The 22189-nt window shown below is 50.2% G+C and overlaps 1 protein-coding gene across 3 annotated transcripts in view; it reads right to left on the reverse strand.

Annotated features, from left to right (window-relative positions):
• Window positions 1-6: 6 nt before the first annotated feature.
• The window catches only part of MROH7 (maestro heat like repeat family member 7), a 56845-nt gene continuing 34662 nt past the window's right edge, over window positions 7-22189 (reverse strand). The window contains exons 14-25 of one of the 3 annotated variants that reach the window (XM_082356498.1): window positions 21037-21175; window positions 18600-18790; window positions 17560-17586; window positions 16449-16586; window positions 14498-14612; window positions 9459-9599; window positions 8593-8772; window positions 7845-8099; window positions 7435-7557; window positions 3208-3310; window positions 1053-1115; window positions 7-519 (exon numbers count right to left, since the gene is read on the reverse strand). In XM_082356498.1, coding sequence (XP_082212624.1) covers window positions 275-519; window positions 1053-1115; window positions 3208-3310; window positions 7435-7557; window positions 7845-8099; window positions 8593-8772; window positions 9459-9599; window positions 14498-14612; window positions 16449-16586; window positions 17560-17586; window positions 18600-18790; window positions 21037-21175 — 1720 coding nt within the window. In that variant the 3' untranslated portion in view covers window positions 7-274. Of the gene's footprint in view, window positions 520-1052; window positions 1116-3207; window positions 3311-7434; window positions 7588-7844; window positions 8100-8592; window positions 8773-9458; window positions 9600-14497; window positions 14613-16448; window positions 16587-17559; window positions 17587-18599; window positions 18791-21036; window positions 21176-22189 lie in introns of all 3 variants that reach the window. The other 2 variants (XM_082356499.1, XM_082356497.1) reach the window with 2 other exon arrangements.

The raw sequence follows: 22189 nt of genomic DNA on the forward strand, positions 1-22189 counted from the left end.
TCTCTCCCTGTGAGCGAGGGGAACCTGAGACATCTAGCAGACTTACTGTGTGGCCTTGAGCAAGCCACACCACCTCTCTGAGCCTCAGCCTCCCCACTTATAAGATGTGGACAAGACAGCCTATGTGCATCTGTAAATGTTGACTGACTCAATGATGAAGGCCATGCTCATCTCATAAGAAACACTCCGTGAGGAGAGGCAAAACATGTGGCATTTATAGTGAGCATGGCTGGGGCCCTGGCCACTTCCGAGGAGGGCTGGGGGCTCAGGGACATCACTGCTTCAAGGACATCTTCAAGGAACCCAGCGCCTGCATGATCCAGGAGCGCCGCTGGTGGGAAGTGGGCAGGTTCTCACAGCTAGGGCTCCAGCGGTGCGTGGTAGCCGGGTCACACACCCAAGAGTCCCCATGTGGCAGTGGCCAAGAGTTCCGCCAGCAGCTGGCCAGGATGTTGTCCTGGGCCTGGGCCGCGTAGATGCACACTGATGCTTCTGGGTCGTGTCTCAAGTTTTCCAGAGCTGAGTCATGGGGAGGAGAGAAGTCGCTTGTTAAGGCCAGGTCCCCCCATGGGTCTCACGCCTCGTCCTTCTCCCTTCATGCCTTGGCTTAAGCACTCTGCTCAGCATCCCCTCATCTCCCAGCTCTTCAAATTGTTCATGCCTTTTGAAGCCTGAATCAAAACCTGCCTTCTCCAGGAAGCCTTCTTGGACTACCCCAGCCTACCTTCATGCTCCCATCAGCTTCCCCAGTTACAAAATTTACGTGCTCCCTTAAGAGTCTGAACTACTTGCTCTACACTAAATGGTTTTTGGTCTTATTTTCTGAACCTCGTTTCCTGGATCATAAGCTCCCCTAGGGTGGGGTTGTATGTCTGTGTCTTGGTGACTACACAGTACTTAACATGTACTTGTCTGGGTCAATACCAACACAACTGGACTGAGCTGAAGCCCCTGGCCTTGGGACATAACCCTTACCTTTCCCATTACCCACTGTGAGCCTACTCGTTCCCTCACTGGCCCCTGAAATCTCACCAACGCAGGGCAGGACTTACCGGCTTTAACTTCGTTCAGATGATCTTCCGTCATGATGCTCTCCATGCAGGGGACCAGGGACCCTTGAGCATAATCCGAGAGGTGAGTGCCTCCACCTCCTGACTCCGACCCCCACCTTTGGACCAGACCCCCTCAGAAAAGCTCTCCCTACCCTCTTCCAGCCCCACAAGTAAGGACACAGAGAACTTTGTCTTGACCTGGGACAGATTCCCTACGACACAGATTCCTAGGAGAGGTGGCAGGTCCAGCAGGCAAGGGTGGCACCAGGACAGGGGCAGGAGCTGGGCTGCAGCTGACTCTGAGAGGTGGCCCTAGGTGGTCTCTTCCCCAGGCTGGTCCTTAGTGTCCTTAGACTCAGGGAGGTGCTGCCTCGGCACCCCCTCCTCAAGGGAGTTTGAGCCACAGTAACGGGAAGGGTACCAAGTGCCTCGCATACCTTCCAGGCAGGTGGTTGGTGGGGCCCCGGGAGGGGCTGAGACTCAGCTCCTCGGCCACACTGCTCAGCCCTACCCTGCTCCCAGCTTGCATGCCCAGCTACTAAAGTACCTGCGGATCCTTGAATGAGCCGTACCTCTCAAAAGGCCCTTCCCACACTTCTGTGCCTGGCTAATTCCTATTTGTCCTTGAATATTCAGTTTAACACAGTCGCTCCTCCAGGAAATGTTTCCTGACCCTGCCCCCAAGCTAGTTAAATGCCTCTCTGGGTTCCCAGAGTCTCTGAGTTTCTCTCTACCTGTATATACTGTGTTGTATTTGACTTGTGATTCGTGAACATCTCCCACCAGACCAGGGGTTTCTTCAGCTTAGATCCACTGGGGATGGGGGAGTAGGAAGGATAGTCTCTGAGTGTATGCTTATATGCATATTTCTAGGGAAAGTGCTCATAACTTTCTTCAGGGTCTCACAAAAGATCCATAACCCACAAGAGGTTAGGAATCAAAACACCACACTAGGAGCTGTCTGCGGGCAGATGCAGGTGCTACCCAGGTTTCTTTTCCCAGTACAGGCCCTGACACAGAGAAGACTCCCAGGGTGTTAAACACCAATATTTTTAGAAGTGATTAATTTGGAGCAAGATTTAGAGAAGTCAGAATTTAAGAAATAATGTCACTTTGTGGGAGAAGGTGTCCCTGAGCCAGTCCCCACACCCTGAGGGATTGCCCGCCCACCCCCCCCACCCCCTCCCCCTGTCCTGGGCATCACTCATATGTCCCGGAACTGATCATGTTAAGAGCCACCCCCTACACCTCCCCACCCCCAGACATCAGCATCACCTCCTGAAAAGTTCTGTGTTTCTCTAGACTAAGCGCAGTGCCTGACACAGAGTAGAGGATCAATCAATGTTTGCGGCATAAGCCAATGAATGCATGCATGGACGACAGGATGGATGAAAAACTGCAAGTGAATTGGGCGAAGGTACTAAAAGAAACATCGCTTTACAAGGTGGAGGGCTGGGAATGTCATCCTCTCCAAGCCTCTCTGCAGTAGGGTCTCCTGGTCCTTGAAGGGTGTGTGGATATTTCAGGGAGCGGAGGGGAGGGGAGTAGCTGAGAGGAGAACATGCCATCAGAAGGGTCCTATGGGGGGACTCTGAGCTAGGGGAATCTATGGTTTTTCCCCCAGAAAGGCAGAGGTCGGGACTGTGGAAAGAAGGATGAAGGTGACGAACACTGAGGGAGCATCTTTATCTGCCAGTGTTCACACACGCAAAAAATATTCTCATCCGGTCCGTGAAGTAGGAGTTGATCCCCATCTTACCGATGATCTTACAGATCTTACAGAGGAGGCTCAGTGGGAGTAAGTGACTCAGTTGGGGTCACACAGAAAGGGGATCATGGAGCTGAGATCCTAGTTCACTTCTCCACTGTGCAGCTTGGCGCCTCCTGCCGAGGTCAACAGCAAGCTCCTGCTGGGCCTGGACCCCACCGTACTCAGGGGGGAAGCAGCACTTCTGCGTACAGATGCCAAGGTTGTGACCTTGGCTCACTTCCCAAGCAGTGATCTCAGAGGAGGGGAGACCTTTCTAATTTATACCAAGGCCGTCTGCTGGCCAAGCCTTGCACCCAAGGGGAGGCATCCACCCAGTGCCAGAAGGGCCGCAGCTTCCTTCCAAGGGGAGGAAGCGGTAGGACTAGTTCTGCTAGGGCGGGTTACCTATGAACATGACCGAGGACTTCCGGAGGGAGGCCCTGGAACTCTTGGTGTACTCCAGGCTCTGGCTGAGGAACGTGAAGGCACTGTCTCGATGGGTGTCCACCTGGGACAAAGAGAAACCTGAGAGTGCTGGGCCCTCAGAGGGACTATCCATCCACCCCTCCCAAAGCTAGGAACGGGGACCATGTCAGGCAGTCAGGTCCTGGCTCCTTGCCTCCTAAACATCTCTGCTACCCATTCTGGACTCTCCCAGAGGCCAGGCCTCATGTTCTCTTAGCTGATTGCAACAGTCACTTCAATGGTCCTCCTGCCTTGGGCGTCTCTTCTTCCAATCCACCCACCTGCTACAGCCGGAAGGTAAGTTCTAAAATGCAAGTCCAGGGACTTCCCTGGTGGCACAGTGGTTAAGAATCCACCTGCCAGGGCTTCCCTGGTGGTGCAGTGGTTAAGAATCGGCCTGCCAATGCAGGGGACACGGGTTCGAGCCCTGGTCTGGGAAGATCCCACATGCCACAGAGCAACTAAGCCCGTGAGCCACAACTACTGAGCCTGCACGTCTGGAGCCTGTGCTCTGCGACGGGAGAGGCCGCGACAGTGATAGGCCTGCACACCGCGATGAAGAGTGGCCCCCGCTCGCCGCAACTGGAGAAAGCCCTCGCACAGAAACGAAGACCCAACACAGCCAAAAATAAATAAATTAATTAATTAAAAAAAAAAAAAAAAAAAGAATCCACCTGCCAATGCAGGGGACATGGGTTCAAGCCCTGGTCTGGGAAGATCCCACACGCCGCAGAGCAACTAAGCCCATGCACCACAACTACTGAGCCTGTGCTCTAGAGCCCTCGAGCCACAACTACTGAGCCCACGTGCCACAACTACTAAAGCCCGTGCGCCTAGAGCCCATGCTCTGCAACAAGAGAAGCCACCACAAAGAGAAGCCCACACACCGCAACGAAGAGTAGCCCCTGCTCTCTGCAACTAGAGAAAGCCCGCACGGAGCAATGAAGACCCAACACAGCCAAAAATAAATTAAAAATAAATAAATAAATTTATTTTAAAAAATAAAATAAAATGCAAGTCCAGCCAGAGCTGAGAATGGACCTGGCATGCGAGGGACATGACTAAGGAGACAGGTTTGACCAAGGTAAAGGATTCAAGTTACAGAGCAGTGGGGAATAAACTAGAGACTTAGGAGGGTCTTAAAAGTCCTTAAAATCCAAATAGGAATAGGGCTTCCTTATGCATTAGAAAATACTAAGCCAACATTCATTCTTAATAGGGCAATGACAAAGCAATGTTTTGGGCAAAATAGTCTGACAGTGGTGTTCAGGTTGGGTGTGATCAAGTAGAAACTAGGGGGCAGGCAATCTGCTAAGAGACTGTTGAGGGAGATGAAGAGAAGTCTGATCAGATCACTCTCTTGTTGACAATCTGCATGTCAGGGAGTAAACTCCTGGGCCTGGTGGGCAAAGTGTTCATGATCATGTTATTTCTCAGTCTCAACTTCCATCACCACCTCCATGCACACCATGCTCTGGTCCCAGGTCATGGCCCAGCTCTCCCCGGATCTGTACCTGGTACAAGCTATTGCTCCTGACTGGAGTGCCTTTCCTTCTTTCCTTCCTGATGAGTTCCCTCTCATTCTTTGACACTCAGCTCAGAAACCATCTCCTCCCCAAAGATTTCCACAACCGTCAGGCAAAGCTGATCCCACCACTCTTGATGTTTCCATAGCATGTTGCACAGCCTTTGTCATGGCACCTATGACATTGGACTATAATTATTTATACCTATCTCCCCCACTGAATCTGGTGTTCCCCCAAAAGAAGGGGCCATCTCACTCAGCTCAGAGTCCTCAGTACCCTGGACAGAGCTTGGCATGGCACAGGTACCCAGAAAGTGTTGGATGAATGACTGAATGAATGACTAGGTTACCGACCCCTTCTTAAAGCTAAGGCTAGAGGTTGACCTTCATATGAGTAGAGCTGCTGATGCCTGGAGAGCAAAGAAGAGACTGAGAATCCGGAAGGGCTTAATGCAGAGGTCACAAGCTGGCAGCCCACAGGCCACAAGTGGCTGGCAGGGCAGGGGCCAGCACAGTGTTTTAAATAAGTTAAATTGCTTGTTAATTAATGTCTTATAAAAATCTAGACTTTCTTGTGAAACTGGAGGCCCTGGTGAGAGTGGGCTGCATGCTGAGCTGGAGCTCTCCACTCGTGCTTTCAACAGAGCCTGGGGGGACTTCCCTGGTGGCCCAGTGGGTAAGACTCTGCGCTCCCAATGCAGGGCGCCCGGGTTCAATCCCTGGTTGGGGAACTAGATCCCGCATGCATGCCGCAACTAAGAGTTTGCATGCCGCAACTAAGAAGCCCGCATACCGCAACTATGAGCCCTAATGCCACAACTAAAAGATCCTGCATACCACAACGAAGATTTCGCATGCCGCAACTAACACTTCGCGTGCCGCAACTAAGACCTGGCACAGTCTAAATAAATAAATAAATAATTTTTTTTTTTAAAAAGGAAAAAAATAAAATAAAACCAATGCTTAAAAAAAAAAACCAAGAAAACCCAGAGCCTGGGCACTCCAGGTTGTCACAGCCCTACCACCTCCACGTCACTTATAATCATTATCTGCGCAGTCACAGATCATGGTAAGTATTTGAATTAGCAACCCTGGTCAAACACTTCCTCCAGGCCTTTCTCCCTCTGTAAAATGAGGTAAAATATTAGGCACTGGATTGCAGAGGTTTTGAGCATTGTTGATAACGATTATTGTTGCAAAGTAACAATCTGTTACTTTGTATATTTTTGTTAGGTTGGTGGGAGAATGGGGATGCTGTAGGCCCCCAGCCAGAGCTCCCTTAGGGTGTAAAGGATTTACTCCCCCAGGTACAGATTGCTTTGGTGGAAGAGAACTGCTGGCCCAAAGTCATGACCCTTCCCAGGCTGGCTGGCATCCAATGACAAGGCAATCCACAACCTCAAGACTTTCTTCAAGGGACAGAACCAGAAACTGACAGATGCCTGGGTCTATGTGGAAACCTGACCCCTAGTTCCAATGTGAGGAATCTCAGCATAGTGTTGGCTGAGACTTCCCCTGAAACTACACTGCAGCTTGACTCCTCCCACTGCCACTCCCGCTCTCTGCCCTTCCTTCCACGGGGACTGATCCCAAGGGGGCTCCCTAATAAACCTCCTGCATGCCAACCTCTGCCTCAGAGTCTGCATCCTGGGGAACGCGGCCCATAACAACAGGGAAGGTAGATGGGCCTAGATGGCAAAGCTTCCCAAATTGTATGTGGAGGAACCAGGCTGCATCTTGCAGTGCAGCATTTCACTGTATATATGGCTCTCTCCTACTGCAGGATGTTCTCAGGTGTTATCTCGAAAGGGAGTTCTGTGGTTAAATAACTTTGGGAAACCATGAATTAACCATGAAACATTTCCTCAGCACAGAACATCTCAGAGCTTTAATGTACTGATGGCACTGCAGATCTCCAAGAGGAAGATGATGATGCAGTATTTCCCAAACTTATTTGTCTTGGAACTTCTTTTCTCCCCTGTGGGGCATATCTTGTAGGACTGGTGTTGCAAAGAATACACACTGGGAATTACTGTTGTAGAAAAGGGAGCCAATGGAGCCCTTCAAGCAGGGATATAATATAGACAGACTGTGTTTTAACCAGACCATTTTGGTGGCCTGAATGGGGAATGGACTGGAGGGGATGAGATTCAAGGCTTGGGGACCCACTGGGTGGCTGGACCAATGGCCCTGATGAGAAACAAACATGACCTGAACTAAGGGTAATGATAGTGGGGAGGGGGAGGGAAAGACAGATTCAGAGGTATTAAGGATATTTAAGATTGATCAAAAGTGAAGGTGGGGGAGAGGAATAAGCCTCAGAGAGTTTTAGGTTTCAGCTTCTGGGGATCTAGAGGGACAGAGCAGAACTGACATGGGATGGGCATAAGTTCAGAAGAGACATGCTGAGCTTAAGGTGAGTGTGGTTCATCGGGGGAGATGTCCGGTAAGCCATGGAGAGGGAACACCAGAAGTGGAGAGAGGAGTCAGAGACAAAGATGAACTTCCAGGAGCCAACGACTTGTAGGTGGTAATGGAATTGTCAGTAAGGATGCTCATGTAAAAAGAAGAAAGAGGCAAGGAAAGAACCTGCCACCTCCAGCATACTCATAAGGACCCACTGTAGTCTTGGAAGCACTCACAAGGTACTTGCAAATTTTGGCCACCATCTGCTGCTGGTTGTCCCAGGGCTTCCGACTGTAAGCTCTTTTTGGCAATTCCCAAGTCATGAAGCAAGAACAGTGGAACAGGGTCTTCACACATTTCTGGGGGCCAACAGGAAGAGAACACCAGAGCTGTGGAATTCCAGGATAGCCGGAATGTGTTCCAAAAAAAAAAAAAACTGTATGAAACTGGATTTGGGAAAAGCAATTCCTATTTGAAACATACAAGTGAAGTTGGCTGTTTTGAAGAGAAATACTGACATGGGTACCTTTGGTAAACAGACTTGGCCAGACATAAATAAACTGTCCGGTGATGGATCATCTGTGATTCTAGGTTGGGTTCTGTAAAGAGGGGTGCACCCTCAGGGCTCAGGGCCGTGCGCACTCACCTGGCTCACCTTGGCATTGCCCTCTTGCATGGTCAGCAGCAGGGGCACCAAGGTGCTGATCAGCTGCTCCTCCATGGCCGGGGTGCGGGGCCACCGCAGCTTCCGGACCACCTTGCCGTACAGGTTGATGCAGGAGGAGCGCACGTCCTCTCGTGACTGGGGCAGATGCAGAGGCTCAGGCATGCTCCGTCTTCCAGGAGCCCGCCTGGGCCTCTGTGCCCCACATGGAGGCACATGGCCTTCCTTCCACTCATTCTGAGGGCCCCTCCAGGCGCAAGTCACACAGAGACGGAAAACAGTGAAGGCCACCTGGTGGGGCCGATCTGGGGCTGGCGTCTCCCTCAGCAAAGCCTAGGTCTGGAGCTCTGCCCGCTCTTCCCAGCCAGGGCCCCCACTAGCCTAAAATGTGCCTTCGTGCCAAGTGGGAAAATGCCCCCCTCTGCTGAGACCAATCAAAAACCAGTGACCTCTCTAGGTGGACCAATCACAGTGAGGCAAGTCTCTGGGGAAACTTGATGACACAAAAAGACCTCCCTCTGTGAGAACTAATTAGAAAAGGAATGTTCTCTGTGCAAACCAGTTACAAAGAGATGAGGACCAGTTGGGACTCGTGCCCCTTCCCCTGGGCTGACTCGGCCTTGCCCAGGTCCCAACAGGCTGTGGGAGCTACTGCAACTCCCAGAGCAGTAAAGAACTGCCCTCCGGGTGCCACCCCACCCCATCCTCCCACCCCCATGGGATTCCTTACATCACTGAAGTGTGGCAGCAGGATCTGCAGCATCTCCACATAGACCGAGCTGTCCATCAGCTTCCAGTCCTGCCCCTTGAAGATGACCTTGATGTTGTTGACCGCCTCCACCACCAGCAGCCCGTCCACACTCTTCAGACCCTTCACCATGGAGGGCAGGAGGGCCTGCACCTTGGTGGTCTGTGGAGAAGGAGCATTTGGGATGGGGGCTCCTATCTGTGCTAACAGGTGGGAGACCCAGCCTCTGATTCACTGAGATGAACTTGGTCAAGCAAGTCCCACCTCCAGGCCTTTGCTTATGTTGTCCCACCTGCCTGGCATGCCCTCACTCAAGCTTCTGCTGTCCCCAAAGCCCTCTTTGGCCTCACTGACTCTTTCCTAGCCTGGATACCTGAGGCCCTTTATTGTCTCCCCACTTCTTGGCACTATATAGATGATACCATGCATTGTTAGTTAGCTTTCTGAGTCTATATCCTGTCCCTTTGTCCCTCTAAATCCTAAGCTGCAACAACAGTGCCTGGTAGAGAAAAACACAGCACTTTTAAAAACGTTAATGATATATCAACAATCTGGGACTCAGTTTCTTAATCTGTAAAATAGGAATAATTACTGTCATCCCCAGCCCCTCCTGTACACGCTGCCTTTAGGGTCATTGTGAAAAATCTGAATTAGAAACTATTTTCTAAAGAATAAAGTATAGAGGGAATTATTAAGTGATACCCATTTTACAGATGGGATAACTGAGGCAGAGACAGAAATGAACTCTGATTCCAGCCACCAGCAATGGAGAGTCAAGGATGGCTAAGCTCCATCCTTCCTCCTGTCAGGGGCCTGGCTGGGTGGGCTCTCCCCTACGCTCCCCTCACCTTCTCAGTCCTTCGGGACAGGATGACCAGGCCTCGGATGGACAGCACCTTCATGATGGGGTCCCGGTGGCTCAGGCCTTCTGCCATCCGTCCCAGAGAGTATTCCTCAGGGATCCGTCGCACCTCCTCCATCTGGAGGAGCTGAGGAAGTAAGGGTAATTACTCCCTGGCCCAAGGGGTACCTCAGGCCCTGTTTGCCTCTGGGGCCTCATTCACACCTGCCTACCCTCTAGCCCACATTCTTACCACCAGCCAGCTTCTAACCAAGCTGCCCATCATTCACGGAATGACCCAGGCTGTTTTGTCCCCTCTGTGCGGGCAGGATGCCCTTCTGCCGGGGCTCTCACCTCCACTCTAGCCCCAGCTCACCGTGCACAGCTCCATCCAAAACTCAGCCCCCCTGAAGCCATGTTTGACAGTGTCCCCAGGCCTCACCTAGGCTGACTGCCCCCTTCTCTGGGCCCCTGGGAGCCCTGAACATGGAAACCTTAGTGCCCCCATGTGCTTATGCATCTGCCTCCCGTATCCTATCCCACTGGTGGCTTCCTTGAGGACACAAACTGAGCCTTTCTCCTTGGGCGCCTGTTACCTGATACAAGCTCTGGGGTGAAGTGTGTGCTCAGGGAACACTTGTTGCCTGAGTTCACATCCAACAAGAAATGATTCCTTTCCTCCTTAGAATTGCCCTCCGGGACTTCCCTGGTGGTCCAGTGGTAAAGAATCTGCCTTACAATGGAGGGGACGTGGGTTCGATCCCCGGTCAGGGAACTAAGATCCCACATGCCGCGGGGCAATTAAGCCCGTGCGCCACAACTACTGAGCTTGCACACTTCAACTAGAGAGCCCGTGTGCCACAAACTACAGAGCCCACGTGCCCTGGAGCCTGCGCACCACAAAATAACTGCCCTCCTCCAGTGCCCCCCATTGCGGGATTAGCACCACCAGACCCCCATTGTCCCAGCCCCAAACCAGGCATCACTCTCATCTCCTTCCTCTCCCTTGCCCCCCCACCTCCAGCACCCAACCGGTCTTCAGTTCCTGCCTAGTCAACCTCATAAGCACTTCTCCCGTCTGCTCCCTTGTCCTCCATCTACTGTGACTACTGAGACCCTATGTCTGTGATGAGAAGAAAGAGCTGGAGAGAGCAGGCAGGACAGTTGATGGGGTGGGGAGTGGGGGAGGCAGGAAAAGTGGGGCTCCACCTACCACCCGCCCTCCACCCATCCATACAACGCTGCTGCTCTGCACCAGTGTGCTGGCACTGTTCTAAGTGCTTTATGTGAACTCACCTAATCCTCGTCAAAACCCTATGAGAGGTCAGAATGGCCATCATCAGAAAATCTACAAACAATAAATGCTGGAGAGGGTGTGGAGAAAAGGGAACCCTCTTGCACTGTTGGTGGGAATGTAAATTGATACAGCCACTATGGAGAAGCTGGGACGAAGTGAGAGAGTGGCATGGACATACATACGCTACCAAATGTAAAATAGATAGCTAGTGGGAAGCAGCCGCATGGCACAGGGAGATCAGCTCGGTGCTTTGTGACCACCTAGAGGGGTGGGATAGGGAGGGTGGGAGGGAGGCGCAAAAGGGAGGGGATATGGGGATATACATGTATGTATAGCTGATTCACTTGGTTATGCAGCAGAAACTAACACAACATTGCAAAGCAATTATACTCCAATAAAGATGTTAAAAAAAAAAAAAAAAAGGATAGTATTGGATTATAACCCAAAGAATCAAGTAAATATCCACGAGTCTGTATTGGTATAAAAAAATGACCAAATAAATACGTGCAAGTAGAAGGAACAACTCTTACAGAAGAATTCCAACTAATAATTGTAGGCTGAATGATGCAAATAGAAAAATCACCATTAGAAAACCACAGGAATAATGGCTCCAGGCAGGATCCATTGATGAATGCTAAAATTAGGGGGTAAAAGTTTAAGTTGCCTAGTTTCAAAGTATCTCTCCACATATATTTCTTAACTACAAAAGGATACGTGTTACCCTCACAGTCAGAACCACCTTCACCAACTGATGAAAGTTAACATCATCAATAATAAGAAGTTAAAATAGAGGTAATGGGCCCCCTGACATGATGCCCTGAGAGGTCACCTCACCTATACAGGTTCTTCTCCTAAATGCATAACCTCAGTCTAATCATGGGAACACATGAGACAAAGCCGAATGGAAGGACATTCTACAAAATACCTAGAGTTAGTCTTTCAATGTGCCAAGGCCATGACAGACAAGATTAGAGGAGATGAAGGAGGTCCTATTAAGTCAACTAATGTGCAAGGTGGGATCTGGAATGGATCCTAGAACAGAGAAAGGACATCAGTGGAAAACTGTGAAATCTGAGCAGTCTGTAGTTTGTAGTATTGTACCCATGTCTTAGTTTCGATTATTGTACTATTTTTATGTAAGTTGTTATCGTCAGGGGTAGCTGGGTGTGGGATATACAGGAACTTTCTTATTATTTTTCCAGCTCTTCTGTTACATCTAAAATTATTTGAAAATAAGAGTGAAACAATAAAAGATTTTTAAATTTTGCTTAAAAAAAAACCCCTATGAGATGGGCAATTCATTATCCCCGTATTATAAGAAAGCAAGGCACAGACAGGTTCAGCAACTTGCCGAAGGTCACACAGCTCCCTTGAGGACTTCACCCGCCATTGGAAGAAGCAAGCACACACACAGTCACAGCATGGGGGGCTGGGGGAGCCAGGGAGGGACATCTGAGTGACATCAAAGCACCACTGTGAACATGGTGGGCCTGGCTCTGGCCAGGAGTGGGCCACCTCTTCTGGGGAGTGGGAGAAGGACTGAAGCTGGGTGAGGACCCCTGCCCCAGGGAGGGAGGACCACTGCTCAGCGCTCCAGGAGAATGATGGGAAAGGTTAAGCCTACTGTCCCTGAACTTGTGGACACGGGAAGTCCAACCTTCCACCCCCCCTCCCCCAAGAGCCCCTGTGGCAGCCACTAACAGACAGAGAGAGGACCGCCTCTCCCACGAGGCTGACCAGGATAGAGGAGCCAGGCGGGCAGACCTGGTCTGAATCTCTCTGGACAACTTGAGCTGTGTGACCTTGAAAACTGCCTCTGACCTCGCCGACACATGAGCTTCACAATTCCTGGTTTTCAGGGCTGCTGTGCTGATGAGTGGGGTAGCAGATAAAACAGGTCAGCGTGGTGTTCAGCATGTGGCAGCCCCTCAAGAAATGGCACTTTCCCTTTCCTCACCAGGGTCATGGGGGAAATTAGAAGTAGACCCCAGCAGAGCTGAGGCTGTAACCCCGACTCCTGGCTCCAAGACACACGCTTGTCCTCTTGGAGGTGACGTATTCTGCTGGTGCCTGCAGAGCCAGGCAAAGTGTTCACTCATCCATCCTATCCCCACTTCTTGGGGGCCCTCTTGGGGTTGGGTCTAGGGATGCAACATAAACACAATGTAGTCCCTACTCCCTAAACTCACAGTCCACTGGAGAGGCAGAAAGGTGCAAGAAGTGCCGGGATTGCCATGCTGCCCTCTGTCCACCTGGCAATCTTTACTCAAGGCCCAGCTCAAATGGCACCTCTTCCAGGAAGCCTTCCTTAACCTTCCACTGTCTGAGCAGACAGTGAGCCTCTGAGCCCCACTGTACAGACCCTGGTGATAGCCCAGACCCCCTGTGTGGCAGCCAGCAGGTCACAAGAGGAAGATGGGATGGCGGTTAAGAGAGTGGGTTTTACAAATGTCCATCGACCAATGAATGGAGAAACAACATGTGGTATGTTCATACAACGGAATATTATTCAGACTTAAAAAAGAATGAAATTCTGACCTGCGTTACAACATGGATGAGCCTTGAAGACATTATATTAAGTGAAATAAGCAAGACATGAAAGGACAAATATTGATGAATCCACTTATATGAAACCTAGAATAGGCAAATTCATAGAGACAGAAAGTAGAATGGCGGTTACAGGGGCTGAGGAAACGAGGGAGGGAGAGTTAGTGTTTAATGGGTACAGAACTTCAGTTTGGGAAGGAAGATGAAAAACTTCTGAAGATGGATGGTGGTGATGGTTGCACAAAAGTGTGAATGCACTTAATGCCACTGAGCTGTACACTTAAAAATGGTTAAAATGGTAACTTTCATGAAATATATATTTTTTACCACATACACAACCACAAGCACACACACAAAATGAAAGAGAGAGTGTACTTTAGAGCCCAGGTGTCTGGCTTTGAATCTTGGATCAGCCACTTATGAGCTGTGTGGCCTTGGGAAAGTTACTTAAATCTGTGCCTTGGTTTCCTCCTCTAAACTAGGGGATGGAATAGTATATGCATCATAGGATTATTGTGAGGATTAAATGGATCGATATGTGTAAAGCTCTTAGAATATGCCTAGAAGATAGTAAGTGCTCAATAAATGTTGGCTATTGTTATTGGCAAGTCTTCCCTTCTGGGGCCAACCCTACCAACCTTCTCCTGACTAATCTCTCCCCAGTACCCACTCCAGTACCCCCATACAATCACTCAGCTTAGTTATCACTTCCTCCAGGAAGGCCTCCCTGATGTTCCCCCACCCAACATCCAAGACTTTTGTTCTCCCACCACAGCCTGAACTGCCCCCATCATAGCACAAGTCACTCTATAGTACCCTGTGTTATAATTGGGATGTGCTCTGTCTCCCCTCCCATACCAAGAACTCCTTGAGAGCAAGGTAGAGTCAAATTCATATTTGTGTCTCCAATCTGGTACCTGGCACACAGAGGTGCCCAGCAAAGGTTGGTGGTTGCCTGGGGCAAGGGGGAGTCTGGGAAGAATGGAATGGGGTGGAGGGGGTAGAAAGAAGAGGAGAGATGGGAGGGAGGAGGGAGAGAGGGCTACGAAGCCTTTGTACTCAAAAGAAATCATGTTCAGGAAAGACTCTAAAGTGTTAAGTACTTATTGCACAGGAGAAATGACCCGCAATGGGAACTGAGGCCTGTGCTCAGGGGAAGGCCCGGGGGGACCCCTGCCCCACGCCCAGTGCCCAGTCTGTACCTCCACGAAGAAGGCAGTGGCGGTGATCTTGTGCTTCTCGTCGCCTCGCTCCAGGAGCGGGATGAGCAGATAGAGGATGCGGCAGAGCTCCTGGCAGGAGTAGTGCACCATGGCCCTGGGGGTGGGGGAACAGTGCCCTTAGGCTCTCCAGCCCTGGGGGGATGTGCTGGGTGGGGGCCTAGCCCCAACACTCAAAACTCTGGGCAAGCCCAAGTCACCTGGGTTCCTGCATCCCCAGGGTTTCCCACCTGGACAGGATCTCAGACACCATTTGGTCTAACTGCTTCATTTTACAGATGGGAAAACTGAGGCCCAGAGTGGGAAAGTGACTTGCCTGAGAGCACAGAGCAAATCAGTAAGAAAGACAGGCTTAAGACCCCTGAGTGCACAGGACCACTCCAGCAGGAAGAGACAGGAAGGAAAGGGTGTGAGGACCCACTCACTGGCACCAGGCAGCAGCCAGACGCTTTCAAGTAGTTATTGCATTTGATCCTCACCATTACCCTAACAGTAGGTTACTGTTGTTAACCTGTTTCATAGATGAGGAAACAGAGGCTTTGAGTGTGAAGTGCCCAAGGTCATAGAGCTGGAAAATGGCAGAGCTGGAGCCCCAACCCAGGGCTCCCCACTCCAGCTGCCTCGTTCATTCTACTAAGCCAGTGGTTTTCAAAGTGCGGCCCCTGGACCAGCAGTATCAGCATCACCTGGGAACTTGTTAGAAATGCACATCCTCAGGCTCCCATCCCAGGCTAACTGAATCAGAAACTTTAGAAGTGGGGCCCAGCAAGCAGCGTTTTAACGAGCCCCGTAGATGATTCTGATGCACCCTCAAGTCTGCACTATGCTTCATTAATCAATGAATCCAGGAAAGTGTGTCAGCCAAGAACAGAGTCTGGAATAAGACAGCCTGGGTTCAAATTCTGGCCTTACCACTAGCTGTGTGACTTTGGGCAAGTCACTTAACTTCTCTGGGTCTCGGGTTCCTCATGGGTAACACTGGGAAAATAATAGTGCTATTTCATCGGTCATGGTGAGGGTTAAATGGAATAGTCCATGAATGTACGGCTCTTTGCATGGTGCCTAGAGCATAGCAAGTGCTCAATAAATGCGGCTGTATCCTGAGACCCCTGGGGAGAGCACCATCCTGGACACTCAGAGTGCAGGGCTAAGAAGCAGACTCTTCCTGCAGGAGCCACATTAGTGAAATCAAGGTGCCACCCTTCTCCTGACCCCATGGGAGGCGTGTGTGGTTGGGGGGAACAACCCTGATCTGGGTCAGCAGGTAATTTCCAAGCCTTGCCACTTCCTGGTTGTGTGACCTTTGGTATATAACTGTCCCCCTCTGAACCTTGGCACCCTCCCCTGCAAAATGTACATTAATAATCCCTGCCCCACCAGTCAGCATGACGATAATAAAAGCTAACCTGTGTTGAACTCTTACTATATGCCAGGGGCTGTTCAAAGTACTTTAATCCTCACCCTAAATCTTGGAGGTGGGCCCTGTTATTATTTCCATACTACTGGTGGGAAAACTGAGACACAGAGAAGGAAACGAACTTGCCCTGGGTCACACAGCTGGGAAGTGGTATGCTGGGATTCAGGCGCAGGTAGACCTGCTCCAAGGCCACACTATAAACTGCTCGGCTAGACCATAATTTCTGTATTAGCGTGGGAACTAAATTCATAATGTGGTGAGAAAGGTGCTTCATAAATAACCTAAGTGCTCTGCAATGGCAGGTACTGCTCTAACGACAGTTTGTAGAGTGTGTGCTATCTTTCACATCTGAATTGTCTGCCCTCTGAGGTAGATGATACTCTGCCAGTCTCAGAGGAGCGACGATGGAGTGAGGGAAGGGTCTTGCCCAGAGAGAGATGCAAACCCAGGTCTTTCCAAAGACCCTGAGGTCTCTCCCCTCCCTCCAACCCCTGCCCTGGGGGTCCCCGGCCTCACCTGGCCAGCAGGGACACTCCACGGTGGTGGTTCTCCGCCTGCCCCATGAGCTCCCAGCCACCCTGGTCCTCCAGAAAGGTAGCCTCGTATGAGCAGCCCATCTTCAGCAGAAGGATTTTCACCACTTTGACCACCCAGCTGCCAAGACAAGGGGGCTGAGACCTCATGTCACCCTGCCCCAACAGGCCAGACCTACCTCCACCCAAGTCTCTCCCACCATCAGTTCCATCTGCCAGACAAATTTCTCTCCGCAGCCTCAGCACATGGTATCGTCTGTGATGAGATCCTATCTTGTCCTTACAACACACCTGTCAGGGTAGGAACTGCTTACCCCATTTCATAGGCAAGGAACCAAGTTGCCAGGAGGTTAAATTGGTTTAACCCAAAGCGCAAAGCACTGTTATAGTCCAGGACTCAAACCCAAGGTGTCCTGACTTCAAGCCCAGCTACACAACTACTTGCCCTCTATCCCTCAAAGAGCACTTTTCTGAGCATAACACGCAATAGAAACCAAAAAGGAAAAGACTGAGGAACTGGACTACATAAAAATTTTAAAGTTCTGAATAGCAAAAAACCATCAGATTGTTGCAGGTTAAGTGATAAACTGGAATACAAATGACAAAGAGTTAATGTCCTTAATATATAAAGAGCTCTTACAAACTAATAAGAAAAATTCCCAACAGTCCTATGTAAAATTAGGCAAAGAACAAGAACAGGTTGCTGACAGAAAAGGAAACAGAAATGGCATTTAAACCTCAACCACATTCATAATAAGAGAAATACAAACTAAAATTACAGCAAAATACCATTTTTTTCAACTTTCAGATTGGCAAAGATGAGAATGTGCTGGTGAAGCTGTGGGGAAATAAATAGTGTCATATACTACTGGCGGCGGTGTCCTCTGTGGGAGGCAATTTGGCAAACTGGGTGCTTTAGGAGGTCCTTCATTTTCCCTTCACTCACTGGTCAAGAACTGTTTCCACCACACATTCCTATTCCACCATAATATTTAAATACAGAAACCTTTTGATGCACCCATTGTACTTTCAGGAATTCATCCTACATATACAATCACATGTAAGTATAAAGACATATAAACAGTCTCACTTACTGCAGCATTGTTTCTAATTGCAAAATGCTGTGAAGCACCTAAATCGAGAGGATCCTGGTTAAGTAAATGATGGTATGTTGGAATCTACACAGAGGGATATTATGCGGCTGTTAAAAATAATGAGGCAGCTCTATATGTAATGATCTCAGAGATATGGTATACAATAAAAGCAAAAATATATAACTGTGTAAGGTCCACTACCATTGGTATAAAAATAGAGAATGAAAACATGTGGGCTTAGCCCTACATCAACCCCCTCTGAAGAGCAAGAAAGAACCTGGTTCTTAGGGCAGATGACTGGGGTAAAGAGAGGAACAGAGACTCCCTTTTAATGCCTTTTGAGATTTTTACCCATGTGCCTATATTACCTGTTCCAATAAATAAATAAAAATCAAATGGTTCAGCCTTGGGTACAAATCTAATACAAATAATATCTCTAGGGAGGGAAGAGGAAAACCGAAATGGTGAGCTCCTCGGGGGAAGCTGATTCTTCCCTGCCGTCCAGCACTAAGCAGAGGACATACCCTGCAGGTGCTCACAAACAGTTGTTGAACACATGATTGGCTCTCTCATAAAAGTATGCATCTGAGGACTTCCCTGGTGGCGCAGTGGTTAAGAATCCGCCTGCCAATGCAGGGGACACGGGATCAAGCCCTGGTCCGGGAAAGTCCCCCATGCCGCGGAGCACCTGAGCCCGTGGGCCACAACTACTGAGCCTGTGCTCTAGAGCCCGCAAGCCATGATTACTGAAGCCCATGCACCTACAGCCCATGCACCACAACAAGAGAAGCCACTGCAATGAGAAGCCCACGCACCGCAACGAAGAGTAGCCCCCGCTCACCACAACTAGAGAAAGCCCGTGCACAGCAACAAAGACCCAACACAGCCAAAAATAAATAATAAATTAAAAAAGAAAAAAAAGTGCACGTCTGTTTTCTCTTCTAGTCCCAAAGCTAATTTCTACTGATCAATTGCCCTAAAGACTTTCGGAAGGGCCCTTGCTGGTGGCCCTCCCCCTGCCAGGGACAGTAGGAACATACCGTACGGGCACGAAACCAGAGGGCTGTCCGTCTTTCTTGGCGTCCTTGTGGGAAACCACGCGGCCAGGCAGGTTGAGGCCGATGTGGTAATGGACCTGAATGAGCAGGGCCAGGAGCAGCTGGGGGTAGATGCGCCTCACGCGGCCCATGCAGCTTTTGACGGACAGGAGCTCACAGAGGCCGCTGGCTGCCTGGGGGGGGGTGGGGGGCGGGATCTGGTAGATGTCCCAGCACTCCTGGCAGGGCCTGGACTGCTTCTCTAGGAGGCTGGCCCTGGATCTTTGCTCTTCTCTGACCCAACTTGGGCAAGCCCAGATTCCCCCGCAACTACCACACCCCAACTCCTGGCTCTCTGGGTGAGCCCTGCCCCAGAACAATCACAGCGACCCTTTGCCTTTGACACACCCCTGGAAGAATCATGGTGGAAGGATCTCTTCCCACATTTGTGAGGTAGAGTCTTCATCCCACTGTGCAGGGGAGGAGACAAGCTCAGGGGGTGAAGAGACTTGCCCAAGGTCACCCAGCCTCCTGGGGGCAGAGCTGGGACTTGAAGCCAGGTTTCAGATTATGTGCTATAGTGAGCCCTGCCTCTTCCTGGTTCATAACACAGGCACACAGACGGTGAGGGGGACACCAGTTGCCTCTTCGTTGAGGGCCGTTAAACTAGGCTGCCCTCACTGCCTCCTCTGAGTGACATGAGAATACGCCAACACACAGTGATCAGAGGAGGAGGGCATGAATGCCCAAACCAGGGAACGAATGGGTGCTGGTGCCCTAGTCATAGAACTCAGTGCTGGGGGAGAGAGGCAGAGAGATCCAGGGTGAAGCACGGGATTCCGGGGCAGGAGATCTGAGTCCTGGCACCACCAGTCACTAGCTGTGTGACCTTACATGAGACATGGAATGTCTCTGAGCATCAGTATCTTCCTCTGTAAAGGAATAATACCACTCGCTCCTCTTTATTTGCTTCCTTCCACCAGCTTGTCTTGCTCTCTGCTGAATCCCCAGAACTTATGAATATGCCTGGCACATAGTAGGTGCTCAATATCTGTTGAATAAATAGATCAATCCAACAAAAAATTTTTGAGTCTACTGTGTGCCAGGTGTATGTTGGACTTTGGGGATATCAGGCTCAGGCACTGAATTCATGCATCTCACTGATTACTCAAATGACCCCCTCACACACACACACACACACACACACACACACACACACACACACTATTGTTAAGTCACAGCTGGGGTAAACTCTCCCAAGATAAAGTATGTGAAGCAAAGTATAATATGCACCGATTTGCTCTGGTCAGAGAAATCAGGGAGGGCTTCCCTGAGGAGGTGATAAGAGCTACGGGTTAAGCAGAAGTTAACTTGGTGGATAGCAGTCTAGGCAGAGGAAACAGCATGTGCAAAGGCCCTGTGACAGAAGATAGCAGTGTTTAAGAAGATCTGACAGGGAACTTCCCTGGTGGCACAGTGAATAAGACTCCATGCTCCCAATGCAAGGGGCCCAGCTTCCATCCCTGGTCAGGGAACTAGATCCCACATGTATGCCACACTAAGATGCCCGCCTGCTGCAACTAAGACCCGGCACAACCAAATAAATAAATATTAAAAAAAAAAAGAAGAAGAAGAAGAAGATCTGACAAAGAACAACGAGGTTGGACCCATGCAAGCAAGAGGATCATGGTGAGGGGTGAGGGCAAGAGGCCGGTGAGGGGTGCAGGGCCTGTAGCACAGGTGGGAGCACTGTGTTACTCTCAAGGGCAATGGGAAGCCATCGAGAGGGCTGAGAAGAGCAGATGTGCATCTCTCAAAGATTTTTTTAGCTGTGGTGCAGATTGGAGGGGCTGGAGTGGAAGCAAGGAGACGAGTGGGGGTATTATCCAGCTGGCTAGGACCAGGGGGTTGGTGACAGAGGCAGAGAGAAATCTGTCTCTCCACCCAGCCCCCTTCCTGCAGTCAGAGCCCTTCCCCTCCGTGTTCCCAGGGCCGACCTCTGAGACTGGCAGCAGAAGCACTTAAACATTTTATGTTGCTAAATGAGTGAACAGGTTACCTCCTTTAATTTTCCCAACTGCTATATGAGGTGGATATAATTATTTCCATTTACAGATGCAGAGAGTGAGCCTCAGGGAGGTGAAGTGACTTGCTCAGGTTACAAAACAGTAATGGAGCAAAGCCAGCCCTCAGACTAAGGTCTGCGAGTCCCAGGTCATTCTGTGTCCACTATTCCAGGCTGCTGCCGTCACTGTAAGTAACAGTACTATTGTCGTCCAGTGGATCACAAACAAGAGCCCAGAGACAGACTTGCTCAAGGCCACACAGTTAGTTCCTGGAAAAGCAGGGAACTAGAAGATGGGTGTGCAGAACTCAGGGGGAGGGGAGGAGGGAGGAGGATGGGATGGGGCAGTGATGGAGCGGGGTGGGGTGTCCTCACCGCTAAGGGCACGATGGAGGTCCGGCCCTTCTTGGTGACAGGCTTTTCCTTCAGGCTGGTCAGGAGCAGATCCAGGAGATCTCGGACGTCACAGCTGGGCTTGCGCAGTATCAGCTGCCTCCACATCTCTGCTCCATTGCTGGGGGGTCAAGGGTGGGGATGGTTAGTGGGGACCAGGGCAGTGGGGCACACCCTGCCGCCCAATTGTTTGGGGAGGGAGAAGGGAAGGTGCCTTTGAAATGGCATCCATGGACGTACCAGAAAATTTCTGGAATGGACAAGAAAACACTCCCTAAGAGGCGGGGGGCTAACAATTATCGAAAACCCTATGACTCAGGTACTTACTTTACCAGGTGCTTTGCATACAGTTTATTACTTCAGCAAATATTGAGCATCTGCTGTCTCCCAGCAGACGTGAGCAAGATATTCAAGATACTCAAGGTCACTGAATTCTTACACTGACCCTCAAGGTGGGTTCTTATTCTAATTTTACAGATGTGGAGTTAAGGCTCAGAGAGGTGAAATCACCAGTCCAAGACTACACGGCTAATGAGCTACAGGGACCAGAAGTGACCAGGCCTGATGACTCCAAAGCCTGTGCTTGTTCTTCTATGCCAAGGAGCCCTTCGGGGCCTGGATCTTGCATTTGTCACATAATGTCAAGGAGGGCCCACTCCTGTCCCTTAGAAGGCAGTATACCAGGCAGGGGAAAGCATCTGGGCCAGCAGGCACCAGCCTGTAGGCACTCCTGTCGTGGGGAGTTGAAAATGCTGACAGGGCCAGTGCACTAAAGGGTTAACAAAACCCTTTCCCCCTTCTGCTTAAGATTTGAACCTTCCATTAACTTTCCAGCTCCGTTTCCCTGGAAACCTGATAAAGATAGTATGTCAACTATGTTGCTAGGCAACATTGCTTATGGTAAAAATGACCCAATTGGTAAGTTGCGTCTGGGCTGGAGGAACTATAAATTAACTAGAAGGACCATTGGGGACGCTGTGGCGTTGAGCTTCTCAGGGTGCAGTGACTCTTGTGACTGGGCTTGTCCCTGTGGGGATCCTGGAAGCAAAGTCTAGACAGTTATTGTAAGAGACACTAGTTCCTTTGAAGCCTGAGCCACTTAAGCCAGGGCAGCACCTACACCTTTCACCTGGGA

The sequence above is a fragment of the Balaenoptera borealis genome, assembly GCF_965194805.1.
Source record: "Balaenoptera borealis genome assembly, chromosome: 1".
NCBI lineage: Eukaryota > Metazoa > Chordata > Mammalia > Artiodactyla > Balaenopteridae > Balaenoptera > Balaenoptera borealis.